We start from the raw sequence: 15321 nt of genomic DNA, 5'->3' as shown, positions 1-15321 counted from the left end.
CTGTACTAACTCCTACTTCTGGCTGGACCATTCTCAGAGATCCATATGGTTTCCTCCCCAACCTCATTCAAGTCTTTGCTCCAATGTCACCTTCTCAGTGTGACCTTCCCTGATTTACCTATTTGGTCTTACAAAACCCATTGCATGTCTTATCTGCCACCCCTATTCCAAACTATGTATCATGGAAATTTTTTAAACATACAAAAAATTTTTAAAGTATCTTCCTCATGTATCTATCATCCAATATCAATAATTTGCAACATTTTTGCAATCTTAGTTTATACATAAACACTTCAGTCTGCATCTTTAAATAAATGTATTTTAGAGACACTGCTACCATGCCATTATCAAATCTAAGAAACTAACATTATCATATACCAGTATATATTCAAGTCTCCCGGTTATCTCAAAGATGTCTTGTTACAGTTGATATGTTTGACAAGGTACATATATTGCTTTATAATTTTTCCATAGCTATGTCACCACTTAAAATACTACATATTTTACATATCTGCTTCCTGTCTGTATCTCCCATTAGAATTTCAACTTTGAACAAACAGAGATTTTTGTTTTGTCCTTTGTTCTAGGTATCTTCAGCCCCTAGAATGGCTTTCACATGCAGTAGGCGTTCAATAAATGTTTGTGGAATGAATGAATGAATGGAATTGGCAACAAGGATGTGACAATCAAGGGGTATGCTGTCTAAACCTGGTCAGATCTGTTAGTTTCTATCTCTAAAACTTTGAGCAACTTTTCTGAGCCTTGGTTTTCCCATCTGTAAAGTGGGACTAATAACACCCACTTTGCAGAACTGATTGCAGGGCTGCAGTCTTGTGAGAAACAAGGAAAATATGCGTACAGTGCCTGGCATGTAGTACACCCTCAATGAGGCTACTATTTATATCTTTCATTAATTTACAGATCTTGAGATGAGATCATCCTGGATTAGGATTAGCCCTAAATCCTATGACAGTGTCCTTATGACAGAAAAGAAGACACAGGGACACACAGGTAAGAAGACATATGAAGACAGAAGCAGAGACTAGAGTAATGCAGCCACAAACCAAGTAACACAGGACCCATCAGAAGCTAGAAGAGGCAAGAATGGATTCTCCCCTACAGCCTTCAGAGGGAGTGTGGCCCTGCCAACACGTTGATTTTGGATTTCTAGCCTCCAGAACAGTGGAGAACAAATTTCTGTTGTTTGGGGATTTCTGTCTTACACCAAGTTTGGGAGTACTGTGCCTGGGCTCAACCAATCCAATGGTTTGGAGCATGTTCACCATATTTTCAACCGATTTGAAGTTCAGGCCAAACTGGTTCTCAGTCTTCATTTATCTCTCTCTCTCTCTCTCTCTCTGTCACTATTCTCAATATATCTCCCCCAACTCCCACCTCCACTCTCCTACTTTTATGATGAACTCAGAGGCACCAAAAGATCTAATGATTTATTTCTGGCTTGTTCAGAGAGTTGTGACAATGGGACAAATATCAACTGGAGGGTCTCTACTTATGTGATCTGATGCTGTACAAATACATTTTCCATCATCCTATGAAAGGTCAGGAAGGTGGGACAAATAGAAACATCAAGAGTGATTGGAGAGGGCCTGCACAGAATGGGAGAGGCAGCATGTGGAAAGGAAGGCCTCTGGAGTATGGAGTTCTGGAGTTTGGAGGATGATTTAACAAAGGCATAAGGAAAGGGCAGACAGCAGAAGCAAGAAGAACTACAACCGTGCAGCCTGTGGAACGAAAACCACATTCACAGAAAGACAGACAAGATGAAAAGGCAGAGGGCTATGTACCAGATGAAGAAACAAGATAAACCCCCAGAAAAACAACTAAATGAAGTGGAGATAGACAACCTTCCAGAAAAAGAATTCAGAATAATGATAGTGAAGATGATCAGGGACCTTGGAAAAAGAATGGAGGCAAAGATCTAGAAGATGCAACAAGTGCTTAACAAAGACCTAGAAGAATTAAAGAACAAACAAACAGAGATGAACAGTACAATAACTGAAATGAAAAATACACTAGAAGGAATCAACAGGAGAATAACTGAGGCAGAAAAATGGATAAGTGACCTGGAAGACAGAATGGTGGAATTCACTGCCATGGAACATAATAAAGAAAAAAGAATGAAAATGAAGACAGCCTAAGAAACCTCTGAGACAACATTAAGTACAACAACGTTCACATTATAGGGGTCCCAGAAGGAGAAGAGTGAGAGAAAGGACCAGAGAAAATATTTGAAGAGATTATAGTTGAAAACTTCCCTAACATGGGAAAGGAAATAGCCACCCAAGTCCAGGAAGCACAAAGAGTCCCAGGCAGGATAAACCCAAGGAGAAATATGCCCAGACACATAGTAATCAAATTGGCAAAAACTAAAGACAAGGAGAAATTATTGAAAGCAACAACGGAAAAATGACAAATAACATACAAGGGAACTCCCATAAGGTTAACAGCTGATTTCTCAGCAGAAACTCTACAGGCCAGAAGGGAGTGGCACAATATATTTAAAGTAATGAAAGGGAAGAATCTACAACCAAGATTACTCTACCTGGCAAGGATCTAATTCAGATTTGACAGAAAAATCAAAAGCTTTACAGACAAGCAAAAGCTGAGAGAATTAGGCACCATCAAACTAGCTCTACAACAAATGCTAAAGGAACTTCTCTAAGTGGGAAACACAAGAAAAGAAAAGGACCTACAAAAACAAACCCCAAACAATTAAGAAAATGGTAATAGGATCATACATATCTATAATTACCTTAAACGTGAATGGATTAAATGCTCCAACCAAAAGACACAGGCTCACTGAATGGATACCAAAACAAGACTCATATATATGCTGCCTACAAGAGACCCAGTTCAGACCTAGGGACACACAGAGACTGAGTGAGGGGATGGAAAAAGATATTCCAAGCAAATGGAAATCAGAAGAAAGCTGGGGTAGCAATACTCATATCAGATAAAATAGACTTTAAAATAAAGAATGTTACAACAGACAGGAAGGACACTACATAATGATCAAGGGATCAATCCAAGAAGAAGATATAAAAATTGTAAATATATATGCACCCAACATAGGAGCACCTCAATACATAAGGCAAATGCTAACAGCTATAAAAGAGGAAATCGACAGTAACACAATAATAATGGGGGACTTTAACACCTCACTTACAACAATGGACAGATCATCCAAACAGAAAATTAATAAGGAAACAGAAGCTTTAAATGACACAGTAGACCAGATAGATTTATTGATATTAATAGGACATTCCATACCAGAACAGCAGATTACACTTTCTTCTCAAGTGCACACAGAATATTCTCCAGGATAGATCACATCTTGGGTCACAAATCAAGCCTCAGTAAATTTAAGAAAATTGAAATCATATCAAGTATCTTTTCTGACCACAATGCTATGAGATTAGAAATCAATTACAGGGGAAAAAAACATAAAAAACACAAGCACATGGAGGCTAAACAGTATATTACTAAATAACCAAGAGATCACTGACGAAATCAAAGAGTAAATCAAAAAATACCTAGAGACAAAGGACAAAACACGACGATCCAAAACCTATGGGATGCAGCAAAAGCAGTTCTAAGAGGGAAGTTTACAGAAATAAAATCCTACCTAAAGAAACAACAAACATCTCAAATAAACAATCTAACTTTACACCTAAACGAACTAGAGAAAGAAGAACAAAAAAACCCCAAAGTTAGTAGAAGGAAAGAAATCATAAAGATCAGAGCAGAAATAAATGAAATAGAAACAAAGGAAACAATAGCAAAGATCAATAAAACTAAAAGCTGGTTCTTTGAGAAGATAAACAAAATTGATAAACCATTAGCCAGACTCATCAAGAAAAAGAGGGGGAGGACTCAAATCAATAAAATTAGAAATGAAAAAGAGGTTACAGTGGACACCGCAGAAATACAAAACATCCTAAGAGACTACTACAAGCAACTCTATGCCAATAAAATGGACAACCTGGAAGAAACTGACAAATTCTTAGAAAGGTATAACCTTCCAAGACTGAACCAGGAAGAAATAGAAAATATGAACAGACCAATCACAAGTAATGAAATTGAAACTGTGATTAAAAATCTTCCAGCAAACAAAAGTCCAGGACCAGATGGCTTCACAGGTGAATTCTATCAAACATTTAGAGAAGAGCTAACACCCATCCTTCTCGAACTCTTCCAAAAAATTGCAGAGGAAGGACTCCCAAACTCATTCTATGAGGCCACCATCACTCTGATACCAAAACCAGACAAAGATACTACAAAAAAAGAAAATTACAGACCAATATCACTGATGAATGTAGATGCAAAAATTCTCAACAAAATACTAGCAAACAGAATCCAACAACACATTAAAAGGATCATACACCACAATCAAGTGGGATTTATCCCAGGGATGAAAGGATTCTTCAATATATGCAAATCAATCAATGTGATACACCATATTAACAAACTGAAGAAGAAAAACCATATCATCATCTCAATAGATGCAGAAAAAGCTTTTGACAAAATTCAACACCCATTTAGGATAAAAGCTTTCCAGAATGTGGGCATAAAGGGAACCTACCTCAACACAATAAAGGCCATATATGACAAACCCACAGCAAACATCATTCTCAATAGTGAAAAACTGAAAGCATTCCTAAGATCAGGAACAAGACAAGGTTGTCCACTCTCACCACTATTATTCAATATAGTTTTGGAACCCCTAGCCATGGCAATCAGAGAAGAAAAAGAAATAAAAGGAATACAAATTGGAAAAGAAGAAATAAAACTGTCACTGTTTGCAGATGACATGATACTATACCTAGAGAATCCTAAAGATGCCACCAGAAAACTACTAGAGCTAATCAATGAATTTGGTAAAGTTGCAGGTTACAAAATTAATGCACAGAAATCTCTTGCATTCCTATACAAGAATGATGAAAAATCTGAAAGAGAAATTAAGGAAACGCTCTCATTTACCACTGCAACAAAAAGAATAAAATACCTAGGAATAATCCTACCTAGGGAGACAAAAGACCTGTATGCAGAAAACTATAAGACACTGATGAAAGAAATTAAAGATGATACAAACAGATGGAGAGATATACCATGTTCTTGGATTGGGAGAATCAACATTGTGAAAATGACTATACTACCCAAAGCAATCTACAGATTCAATGCAATCCCTATCAAATTACCAATGGCATTTTTTACAGAACTAGAACAAAAAATCTTAAAATTTGTATGGAGACACAAAAGACCCTGAATAGACAAAGCGGTCTTGAGGAAAAAACACGGAGCTGGAGGAATCAGACTCCCTGACTTCAAACTATACTACAAAGCTACAGTAATCAAGACAATATGGTACTGGCACAAAAACAGAAATATAGATCAATGGAACAGGATAGAAAGCCCAGAGATAAACCCACACACCTATGGTCAACTAATCTATAACAAAGGAGGCAAGGATATACAATGGAGACAAGACAGTCTCTTCAATAAGTGGTGCTGGGAAAACTGGACAGCTACATGTAAAAGAATGAAATTAGAACGTTCCGTAACACTATACACAAAAATAAACTCAAAATGGATTAAAAACCTAAATGTAAGACCGGACACTATAAAACTCTTAGAAGAAAACATAGGAAGAACACTCTCTGACATAAAACACAGCAAGATCTTTTTTGATCCACCTCCTAGAGTAATGGAAAGAAAAACAAAAATAAACAAATGGGACCTAATGAAACTTAAAAGTTTTTGCACAGCAAAGGAAACTACAAACAAGATGAAAAGACAACCCTCAGAATGGGAGAAAATATTTGCAAATGAATTAATGGACAAAGGATTAATCTCCAAAATATATAAACAGCTCATGCAGCTCAATATTAAAAATACAAACAACACAATCCAAAAATGGGCAGAAGACCTAAATAGACATTTCTCCAAAGAAGACATACAGATGGCCAAGAAGCACATGAAAAGCTGCTCAACATCACTAATTATCAGAAATGCAAATCAAAACTAGAATGAGGTATCACCTCACACCAGTCAGAATGGGCATCAATGGAAAATCTACAAACGACAAATGCTGGAGAGGGTGTGGAGAAAAGGGAACCCTCTTGCACTGTTGGTGGGAATGTAAATTGATACAGCCACTATGGAGAACAGTATGGAGGTTCCTTAAAAAGCTAAAAATAGAATTACCATATGACCCAGCAATCCCACTACTGGGCATATACACATGCAGGGCTTCCCTGGTGGTGCAGTGGTTGAGAGTCCACCTGCCGATGCAGGGGACACGGGTTCATGTCCCAGGAAGATCCCATATGCCGCGGAGCGGCTGGGCCCGTGAGCCATGGCCACTGAGCCTGCGCATCCGGAGCCTGTGCTCCGCAACGGGAGAGGCCACAACAGTGAGAGGCCCATGTACCACAAAAAAACAAACAAAAAAAAAAGTCACATGCACCCCCATGTTCATTGCAGCACTATTTACAATAGCCAGTTCATGGAAGCAACCTAAATGCCCATTGACAGACAAATGGATAAAGAAGAAATGGTACATATATACAATGGAATATTACTCAGCCATTAAAAAGTAACGAAATTGGGTCATCTGTAGAGACGCGGATGGATCTAGAGATTGTCATACAGAGTGAAGTAAGTCAGAAAGAGAAAAACAAATATCGTTCATTAACGCATATATGTGGAACCTAGGAAAATGGTACAGATGAACCAGTGTGCAGGGCAGAAATTGAGACACAGATGTAGAGAACAAACATACGGACAGCAAGGGGGGAAAGTGGTGGTGGGGGAGGTGGGGGTGGTGGTGAGATGAACTGGCAGATTGGGATTGACATGTATACACTAATATGTATAAAATGGATAACTAATAAGAACCTGCTGTATAAAAACATAAAATAAAAACTAAAAAAAAAGAGTGATTGGAGATAGAAATATTTCAAATAGGAGACAAATCAGTGTGTGTACATGTGTATATGCTCGTGTGTGTATGTGTGTGGGCTGATGTGTATGATTAGTGTGTGTGCGTCCAGGCAAGAGAAGCAGGATCGTGGCTTAAAAACTTAAGTGGTACTAAGCTGAGTCTGACCCCACCATGCCACTGGGGGCATTCCGGGGTTAATTGTTACTGGTGCGTCGCTGTATGGGGTGGTGCCCTTCTGGGGGCCATTTGCAGAAATGACTAGGAGTGTCTTGGATAGATTTTAAGGTAACGGAAGAGAAAATGGGAACACAGATTTGGTGTGAGGAACGTGACTCAGTGTGAAAGGGAGGGGAGGTTTGGGGAGTATTTTTCATTCTAGATCTGCCTTCCCTTCCTGCCCAGCCTAGGCTCTTACTTGTGTAGGTAAAAGTACATAAAAGCTCTTCTGTCACTACAGTTTCCATATGTGGTAACCCAGCTACATGCAGGGAGTCAAGGCAAACCTTTCTGCCAGTTCACTGGGGAGCAGGTGGGCTGGCCAAGGACACCAGGCTCAGCTTGGGCTTTGGAGAGAGCAGTGGCAGGAGTGTCACCATGGCACAGGAAGCAGGAAGAAGCCCCATGGAGATTCCATGGAGCTCCCAGACATATTTGGGAGTGGGGGGTAGACTAGGGCAGGGCTGGATTCTGCTCTTGTGGGTGGAAATGGAGCCAGGGAAACAGGGTTTTACTTCACTCTTCTGTTTCTCTCATGGAGATCCCGGTTTTGACTCCAGGCTGGAATGACCTGGGAATCACTGGTGACAGTAGGGGTATGAAACCAGTTACATTTATTGAAAGCCTGTCATTGCTGGAACTCATTGAAAACAAGCTTATTTTACAAAGCCAATGAAAAGAACTTGTAAGACTTGTTATAATTTAGTGAAATTGATCAATAAAAAGAATTTACTTTGCATAGATGTGGATAACAAACAAATGAAAAAAATCTCCAAGATTAGAACCTATTAAGGCTATCATATCCTATTTGCATCAAAAACTTGTGGTCGTATGGTCCTCCTCTCTCCCCTCAGTCTCTCTTAGCCATGTCAGGCCTGTCAGTCAGGAGGTGTCCAGTATCTGGGAGCATCTCAGCATCTCCACTCAGGTCTCCACTCACCCAGCAGCTTCTCCTGGAAGAGCAGCTGGGAATCCTGGGGATCAGGGACTCCCACTGGGTCACCTTTAATTGTGGTGAAGTGTTCTGCTTTTCAATCAAGTACTGTGGTTACCATGGGCAAGGCGCTGTGTTAGGCAGAGTGGGGAAATCTGCAGGGCTCCACACACCGCCTTCACCCTTAGGAGTGTTTGGGGAGAGTGAACACACTGAAATTAGAAAAGGAAGAGAGAAGAAAGCAACAGAAGGACAGTGTCATGTAGTGTTCATGTCCTGATGTAGTCTCATTTGTTTACTTTTGCTTTTAGTGCTTGTGCTTCTGGTGCCATATCCAAAAAAATCATTGTCAAGACGGATGTCAAGGAGCTTTCTCTGCAAGGACAATTTTAACGGACCCTGGAGGGGTGGAGGGCGCTGTCAGGTTTCCCCACTAGGGGGCGGGCTTGGCCACCTCACTGGCCCCTTGTGAGCTGGGCGGTGGTGGCCTGTCCATCTTCTTTCCCGGCAAAGGTTTCCACAGCCCCTTCAGAAGTGAGTGCTTGAAAAACACCATTTTTCTTTTGTAGTTCTTGAAAAGGACTACTCATAAAATTAAGAAAATACAGAAAACCACAAAGAAAATTTATCCACAGTCTCAGAACACTGGGATTCCACTAGCATTTTAGTGTGGAATGAGTTGACTTTTCCTTTTTAAAGTAGCAACTGGCATCTCAATTCCTTTTGTGTGTGGGGGGTTCTATTTTCTTTCTTCATGTTTTTTTTTCTTTTTTTGAGAAAAATAAACTGGTTCATTTTCTGTGTTCAGAGTGGGAGGACATCTTGTCCCTGGATACAGGAAGGAAAGAGATGGGGTGTGGGGACCGGGTGTCCTCTGACAAAAGGGATTCAGCGCTGGGAGGAAGCTGGGTGACCTGGCTTTTTTTTGGCAACAAATGCAAAATCGTTTGTTGCACTGTGTGAATGGGTATTTTAGGGGTGTTGTGCGGAGGTGTTAATTTCACATCTAGGTCAAAACAAACACCATAAACATGGAGTCTGGGAAGAAGGAACTCAGGAGGCCCTGAACACAGAAACCCACGTGGAGCTGCAGAAATCTGGAGCTTTGGGCTTCAGGCATTTGGACATCGACAGGCTGTGGTGGATTGACAGGGGTGAGTCAGCTATACCTGGAAATCTGGGGAAAGGAAAACATCTGGCTGGGTTATTGTGTCATGCTAGAAATATACCACTGGAATCATGCTGTTATTATATATATATGTATGTATCAATACACCACTACTCCTTCCAGTGACCACGGGCGACAACAGCTACCAATTCATGGGAGCTGATACTCAAGAAGAAACTTTCTGCTCATCTTGGCGTAACCATAATACCCATTCTAGAGAGGACAATCCTCTTATAATGCCTTTGATTCAAGGCTTCCCACATTTGCCTCCAACTTTTCTCTCTAGCTCTAAACAACGACATGCCATCAAATGGAATGCTCTCTGTTGCCCAATAAAGCCTTCACTGTTCTTGTGTTACTTGGTAAGTCTTTGGAAGTCTCCAGCAGTGCTCCCACCTCAATAACATTCCAGCATCCTTCAGCAAGCATCCAAGAGCTGCTTCTGCAGCAAATCTTCTAACCATTTATGCCTCAGAGAATTTTATGTGATCACTTCTTCATTTAAATCTTCACAGCACTCTGCACCTTTTAGTAAAACCCTAGCAAGTGTTTTGCCACCAAGACTTCTTCCATGGTTACTGCTTTTTGTTTCCTGTTTAAGAAACCAAGTCTGCCCCAATTTACCTAAGTATCAATCAGATCACATTTTTGACAGCCAGGAAAGAAGTCTGCTAGGAAAAATACTGTAAAGTGGGGAGCAGCGAGGAGCCTGCTAAGGAGAGGACCAGGCCACAATTGTCAGGACTTTATCGATCACTTAGTCAAAAGATTTAGCCAATGTATAGACAGAGATGGTATGTTTGGGATGTTCAATGAGATATTCCTGTAGGTCATTTGTTGTAATTACAGGAATTTGGGAGTTCCCTGGTGGCCTAGTGGTGAGGATGTGGCGCTTTCACTGCAGAGGCCCAGGTTCGATCCCTGGTCAGGGAACCATCCTGTATGTCGTGCAGCGCAGCCAAAAAATACCACAATAATAATAATAATAAATTTTTAAAAAAATAACAGAAATTTGAAGTAAAAGGAGGTAGAGTGAATAACACTATGTGCCATTTCCTCAAGATGCTCTGTGAATATGAAGAATGTATTGGGCCATAGAGCAAGGACTAACACCCTACTGCCAGTTGCTTTCATAAATATGTCTTACTGGAACATGTATTGTCTATGACTGCTTTTGTAGTGTAACAGCAGAGTTAAGGGGTTGAGACAGAGACTGTGTTGCCCACAATGCTGAAAATAGTTACTATCTGGCCCTTTAAAAATGTTAGCAATCTCTGCTAGAGAACATTATTATAGCTGTGATTACCATTCCTGGGATCCTTGAGACTCACCAGATGGTAGAAACTGCTGATGGTGTGCCAGGGACCCCTGGACAAAAGTGCAGACACCCTCTGGGGTATTTTTTGGTTATTTGAAATGTTTCAATGCTTCCTATGAGACATACTTTAATTAAATAATAACAAGAATCTAAAATAGAGCAAAGGATTGCCTCTGGTCTTGCATTCTGCTGTAAGAATATTTGCACACTTGTTGCTTTGAACTGTCTTTGTTAGAGAAGAGAGAATGGAAACCCAAGTGAAAATGAGAGACATATATGGATGTCGTCATTGCCAGTCATTTGGGGATAATTAGAGAAGGAGACAGATGATCTTGAGGGAAAGGACCATATCCACGGACATAGGATAGGTCCACAGTGCCTGATTCCAGGCAGCCTTTGGTGTGGGTCCTCTTAAAAGGGGGGATGCTCAAGTCTCTGCTCTGCTCAGTCCCCAGAAGCAGCCCACAAGTTAAAAAGAGAGACCTCTGTGTTGGACAGCTAACCAGGGCAGATCATGTCTTCATAGATTCTTAATTAGGCAATAAAGGGATTTTTTTAAAAAAATCATTTTTGACTGATGTCTGTCCCTTAGCATCCTGGATCTTGTATTCATTGACTCAAACAACAATACTGTTTATGCTACTGAAATCTGGCAAGATGAAGAAAATTTCCCCTGATCCTTGGACTGTGACAAGAGACTATGGGTAAGGATGGGGTCTGGGGCTCCCAGCAAGAACTGTCATTTCTATGTCTGATGGAAGGGAGGTGACTTCCCTGAAGATCGATGCAGAATGGTTTCATTTCTTGGTGCTGCTGCTATTATTAGCAGAGGCTTCTGGTGCTACGACTTCTGTCATCATCCCAGAAATCAAGAATGCATTGCTCAACAATGACGTTTCTTTTCCTGTACACACACAGACACACACACACACATTTGGTTGGCTGAAATGGCAGTGTATTTGCTGTGTGATACTGTGTAAGAAACTAGCTCTTTCAGTTCCTCATCTGAAAATGGGGTTATTGACCACCTACCTCCTGGGCCTGTTGTGAATATCAAATAAGATGATCCCTGTGAATGGCCTCACTTGATTAATGTAGCTTGTTGTTGCCCATAATGATAACAGTAGTAACAAATAACATTTTCAGATGCTTTCCATGTGCCAGGCAATGTTACAGGCACTTTATATGTATCTCATTTAATCCTCACAAAAGATATAAGAAATCTAAGCTCAGAAAGGCTAAACAACTTGCACAAGGTCACAAAAAGAATGTGCTAATTTCATCTGCCAATTAGTTCTCAGGTCCTGAGTCCTGGTTTTTAAGGTTTCCTTTCTTTTTCTGTGTAAATCAGGTTCCTGGCAGGAAACTGATGTTGAACTCAAGCTGAGTAATTAAAGAAAGTTGAATAAGAATTGGTTTGGGTTCAGAGATAAGAAGAGATGATGTAATACACTGGGGCTAATAACACACTAGGTTCCCAAGCCGCAAGAGAAAGAAGTTATAGGAACCTGAAAAAAGAATTGTAAACAGAAGGCCAACTGACAGCACCTGTGGGCTTCAGGAGAGGAACGTTCTGCAGGGTGGAAGCCCCAGAAGTGAATACTCGAGGATACCACTCCCTCCCTCTGAGCTCTTGTGTCTCCCTTTGGCCAAACCCACTGGGAAGCCAGAGACCATGGAGCTCCCTCTCTGACGGTGACAGTCTGGTGGGGAAGGTTGCAGAGTGGATCTGAAGGGGCAAGTGGAAACTATCGAGTCCTGACTCCATGGAGTCATAATGCTTACGTTTCTTGGTTTACAAAATGCATGCTCAAAAGCAAAAACTTAGAGGTAGAGGAGAAGGAAACACAGAGAAATAAATAAAGATAAAAAGTATTGCTAACATTTTGGTGTATACCTTCCCTAAGAGGCAAACTTAGAGAACCACCCTCACATGTCCCTATCAAATCTTCTACCTGCCTAAATCTATGCCTTCAGCCTGCCTTCCCCTCCATAGTTTGGATGAATTATCCCTAGTGTTTTAAAAAAAATGGTTGAGCATCATAATTTTGTTCTAGTTCACATCCCATTTCACCTCGTTAAAGACTTCTCTACAGCAATTATCAGCTCTTTGGTATCAGTTTTTCCATCCCTACTGCATCACTCTCATCAGCACATAAACATTCACTAATATCACCCACTTTCAAAAATAATCTCCCCTCAGCCATCTCCAGCCATAGCCACCCTACTTCCTGCCTTTACAGCGAAACTTCTCAGAGGAACTATCTCCTCACTTCTTGTTTTCTCAACTCATCCCAAAGGAGCATTTACTTCATCACTTTTGTTTGTTTGTTTGTGGTACGCGGGCCTCTCACTGTTGTGGCCTCTCCCGTTGCGGGGCACAGGCTCCGGACGCGCAGGCTCAGCGGCCATGGCTCATGGGCCCAGCCGCTCCGTGGCATGCGGGATCTTCCCGGACCGGGGCACGAACCCATGTCCCCTGCATCGGCAGGCGGACTCTCAACCACTGCGCCACCAGGGAAGCCTGGAAAGGATATTCCTTAAAAAAAAATTTTTTAATTAACTTTTATTGGAGTATGGTTGCTTTACAATGTTGTGTTAGCCTCTACTGCCCAACAAAATGAATCAGCCAGACACATACAGATATCCCCTCCCTTTTGGACTTCCCTCCCACTTAGGTTACCACAGTGCATTATGTAGAGTTCCCTGTGCTATACAGTGTGTTCCCATCAGTTGTCTATCTTATACATAGTATCAATAGTGTATATGTTTCAATCCCAGTCTTCCAATAGAATATTCTTTTTTGATTGGGGTTGACACCCTTTACGAGAAGGAGAATGCTATTTGTCAGGCTCCCCATTTCTTGTCTGGTGAATCTGTGCTATGTCTCAGAGTGTTCATCTTTCTGTTTTTTCCCCCCACAGAGAGACCACAAAGAACTCCTTGGACAGCAGCGTACGGCAACTAAAATGCCATTTCACCTGGAACTTGGTAGAGGGAGAAAATTCCTTGGATGATTTTGAAGACAGAGTGTGTAACCTGATTGAGTTTCAGAACAGCGAATTCCAAGCCACAATGTGCAACATATTGGCCTACATAAAACACTGCAGAGGCCAGCACAAGGCAGCCCTGGGATGCTTACAGCAGGCTGAAGAGTTCATCCAGCGAGAGCACGCTGACCAGGCAGAGATCAGAAGCCTGGTCACCTGGGGGAACTACGCCTGGGTCTACTACCACCTGGGAAGATTCTCAGAAGCTCAGGTTTATGTAGACGAGGTGCAACAAGTATGCCGGAAGTATTTCAGCCCCTACAGAACTGAGAGTCCTGAGATGGATTGTGAGGGAGGGTGGACACGGTTAAGGTGTGGAGGAAACCAAAATGAAAGGGCCAAGGTGTGTTTTGAGAAGGCTCTGGAAAAGAAACCCAAGAACCCAGAATTCTCCTCTGGACTGGCCATCGCGAGCTACCATCTGGATAACTGGCCACCGTCTCAGAATCCCGTTGACCCTTTGAGGCAAGCCATTCAGCTGAATCCTGACAACCAGTATGTCAAAGTCCTCCTGGCCCTGAAACTTCAAAAGATTAATAAAGAAGGTGAAGGAGAGAGGTTAGTCAAAGAAGCTTTGGAGAAAGCCCCATTGGCAACACATGTGCTTCGTGGGGCAGCAAAGCTGTATTGAAGAAAAGGTGACCTGGACCAAGCTATAGAACTCCTGAGAAAGGCTCTAAAATGCGTGCCAAACAACACCTACCTGCATCGCCACATTGGGTGCTACTATAGGGCCAAAGTCCTTGAAATACAGAAATGGGTGGGAAAAGGGAGAAGTTACAGGAACTAATAGGACACGCTCTAGGTCATTTAAAGAGAGCTGATGAGAGCGGTGGAAATTTCTTCCACATCTGCTTCTATCTCGCCTGCCTCTCCTCACAAGCCGGTCGGTATGAAGAAGCAGAGTATTACTTTCAAAAAGAATTCAGCAAAGAGCTTCCTCCTGTAGCCAAACAAGCGCTCCATCTGCGATATGGCAACTTTCAGCTGTATCAAACGAAGTGTGAAGACAAGGCCATCCACCATTTTACGACGGGTGTGAAAATAAACCAGGAGTCAAAGGAGAGAGAAAAAATGTAAAACAGACTGCAAAAATTTGCCAAAATCAAGCTCTCAAAAAACGGAGCAGATCCTAAGGCTTTGCATCTCTTGGCGTTTCTTCAGGAACTGAATGGAGAAATGCAGCCAGCAGAGAAAAACTCTGAGAGGGGTTTGGACTCTGGAAACCTCATCCCTTTAGCATCTTTAGCTGAGGAATAAGGAATCGGAATGTGGTACCCATAGGGCTACTGCTGGAAGGGAGCTGAAACCCTTCCGCCAAGTGGGTATTCAAAATATTTAACAACTGGTGTGGCATAGGCATGGACTTAGACCCTGGCCACAGTACTGGATCAGGGTTAAGGAGAAACTCTGCTAGGCAAGTGTTAACACTTGAATTGCTCAGGGAGTTCTGGGAGGGGGACCAGACTGGGGGCAGGTCCTGGGGCTCAGTAAAGGGGCTATTTCCCGATTGACCTCTTGGGAGCAGTTGGCACTGTGACATTCCCTCTGTGGGGTGATGTCTTGGGGTTTTTTTCTATGTTTCTATAAAGCAGTCAGATACCTCACACCTGTAACACTGTGGTCCTTTTTAGCAATGTTTTTTCCATCCTTGGAGTCATTTTAGATCCT

The 15321-nt window shown here is 41.6% G+C and overlaps 2 protein-coding genes across 2 annotated transcripts in view; one reads left to right on the top strand and one right to left on the bottom strand.

Annotated features, from left to right (window-relative positions):
- The window catches only part of LIPA (lipase A, lysosomal acid type), an 87783-nt gene that overhangs the window by 50478 nt on the left and 21984 nt on the right, over positions 1 to 15321 (bottom strand). The window lies entirely within an intron of this gene.
- On the top strand, positions 13661 to 15141 carry LOC115857761 (interferon-induced protein with tetratricopeptide repeats 2). The gene is given in 2 exon segments (XM_030865037.2): positions 13661 to 14396; positions 14399 to 15141. Coding segments are annotated over 2 exon segments (1233 nt in total). The 5' UTR covers positions 13661 to 13675; the 3' UTR covers positions 14911 to 15141.

The sequence above is a fragment of the Globicephala melas genome, chromosome 16, assembly GCF_963455315.2.
Source record: "Globicephala melas chromosome 16, mGloMel1.2, whole genome shotgun sequence".
Lineage (NCBI taxonomy): Eukaryota > Metazoa > Chordata > Mammalia > Artiodactyla > Delphinidae > Globicephala > Globicephala melas.
Note: the sequence above shows the minus strand (reverse complement) of the source record. Positions and strands in the feature narration are given on the sequence as shown.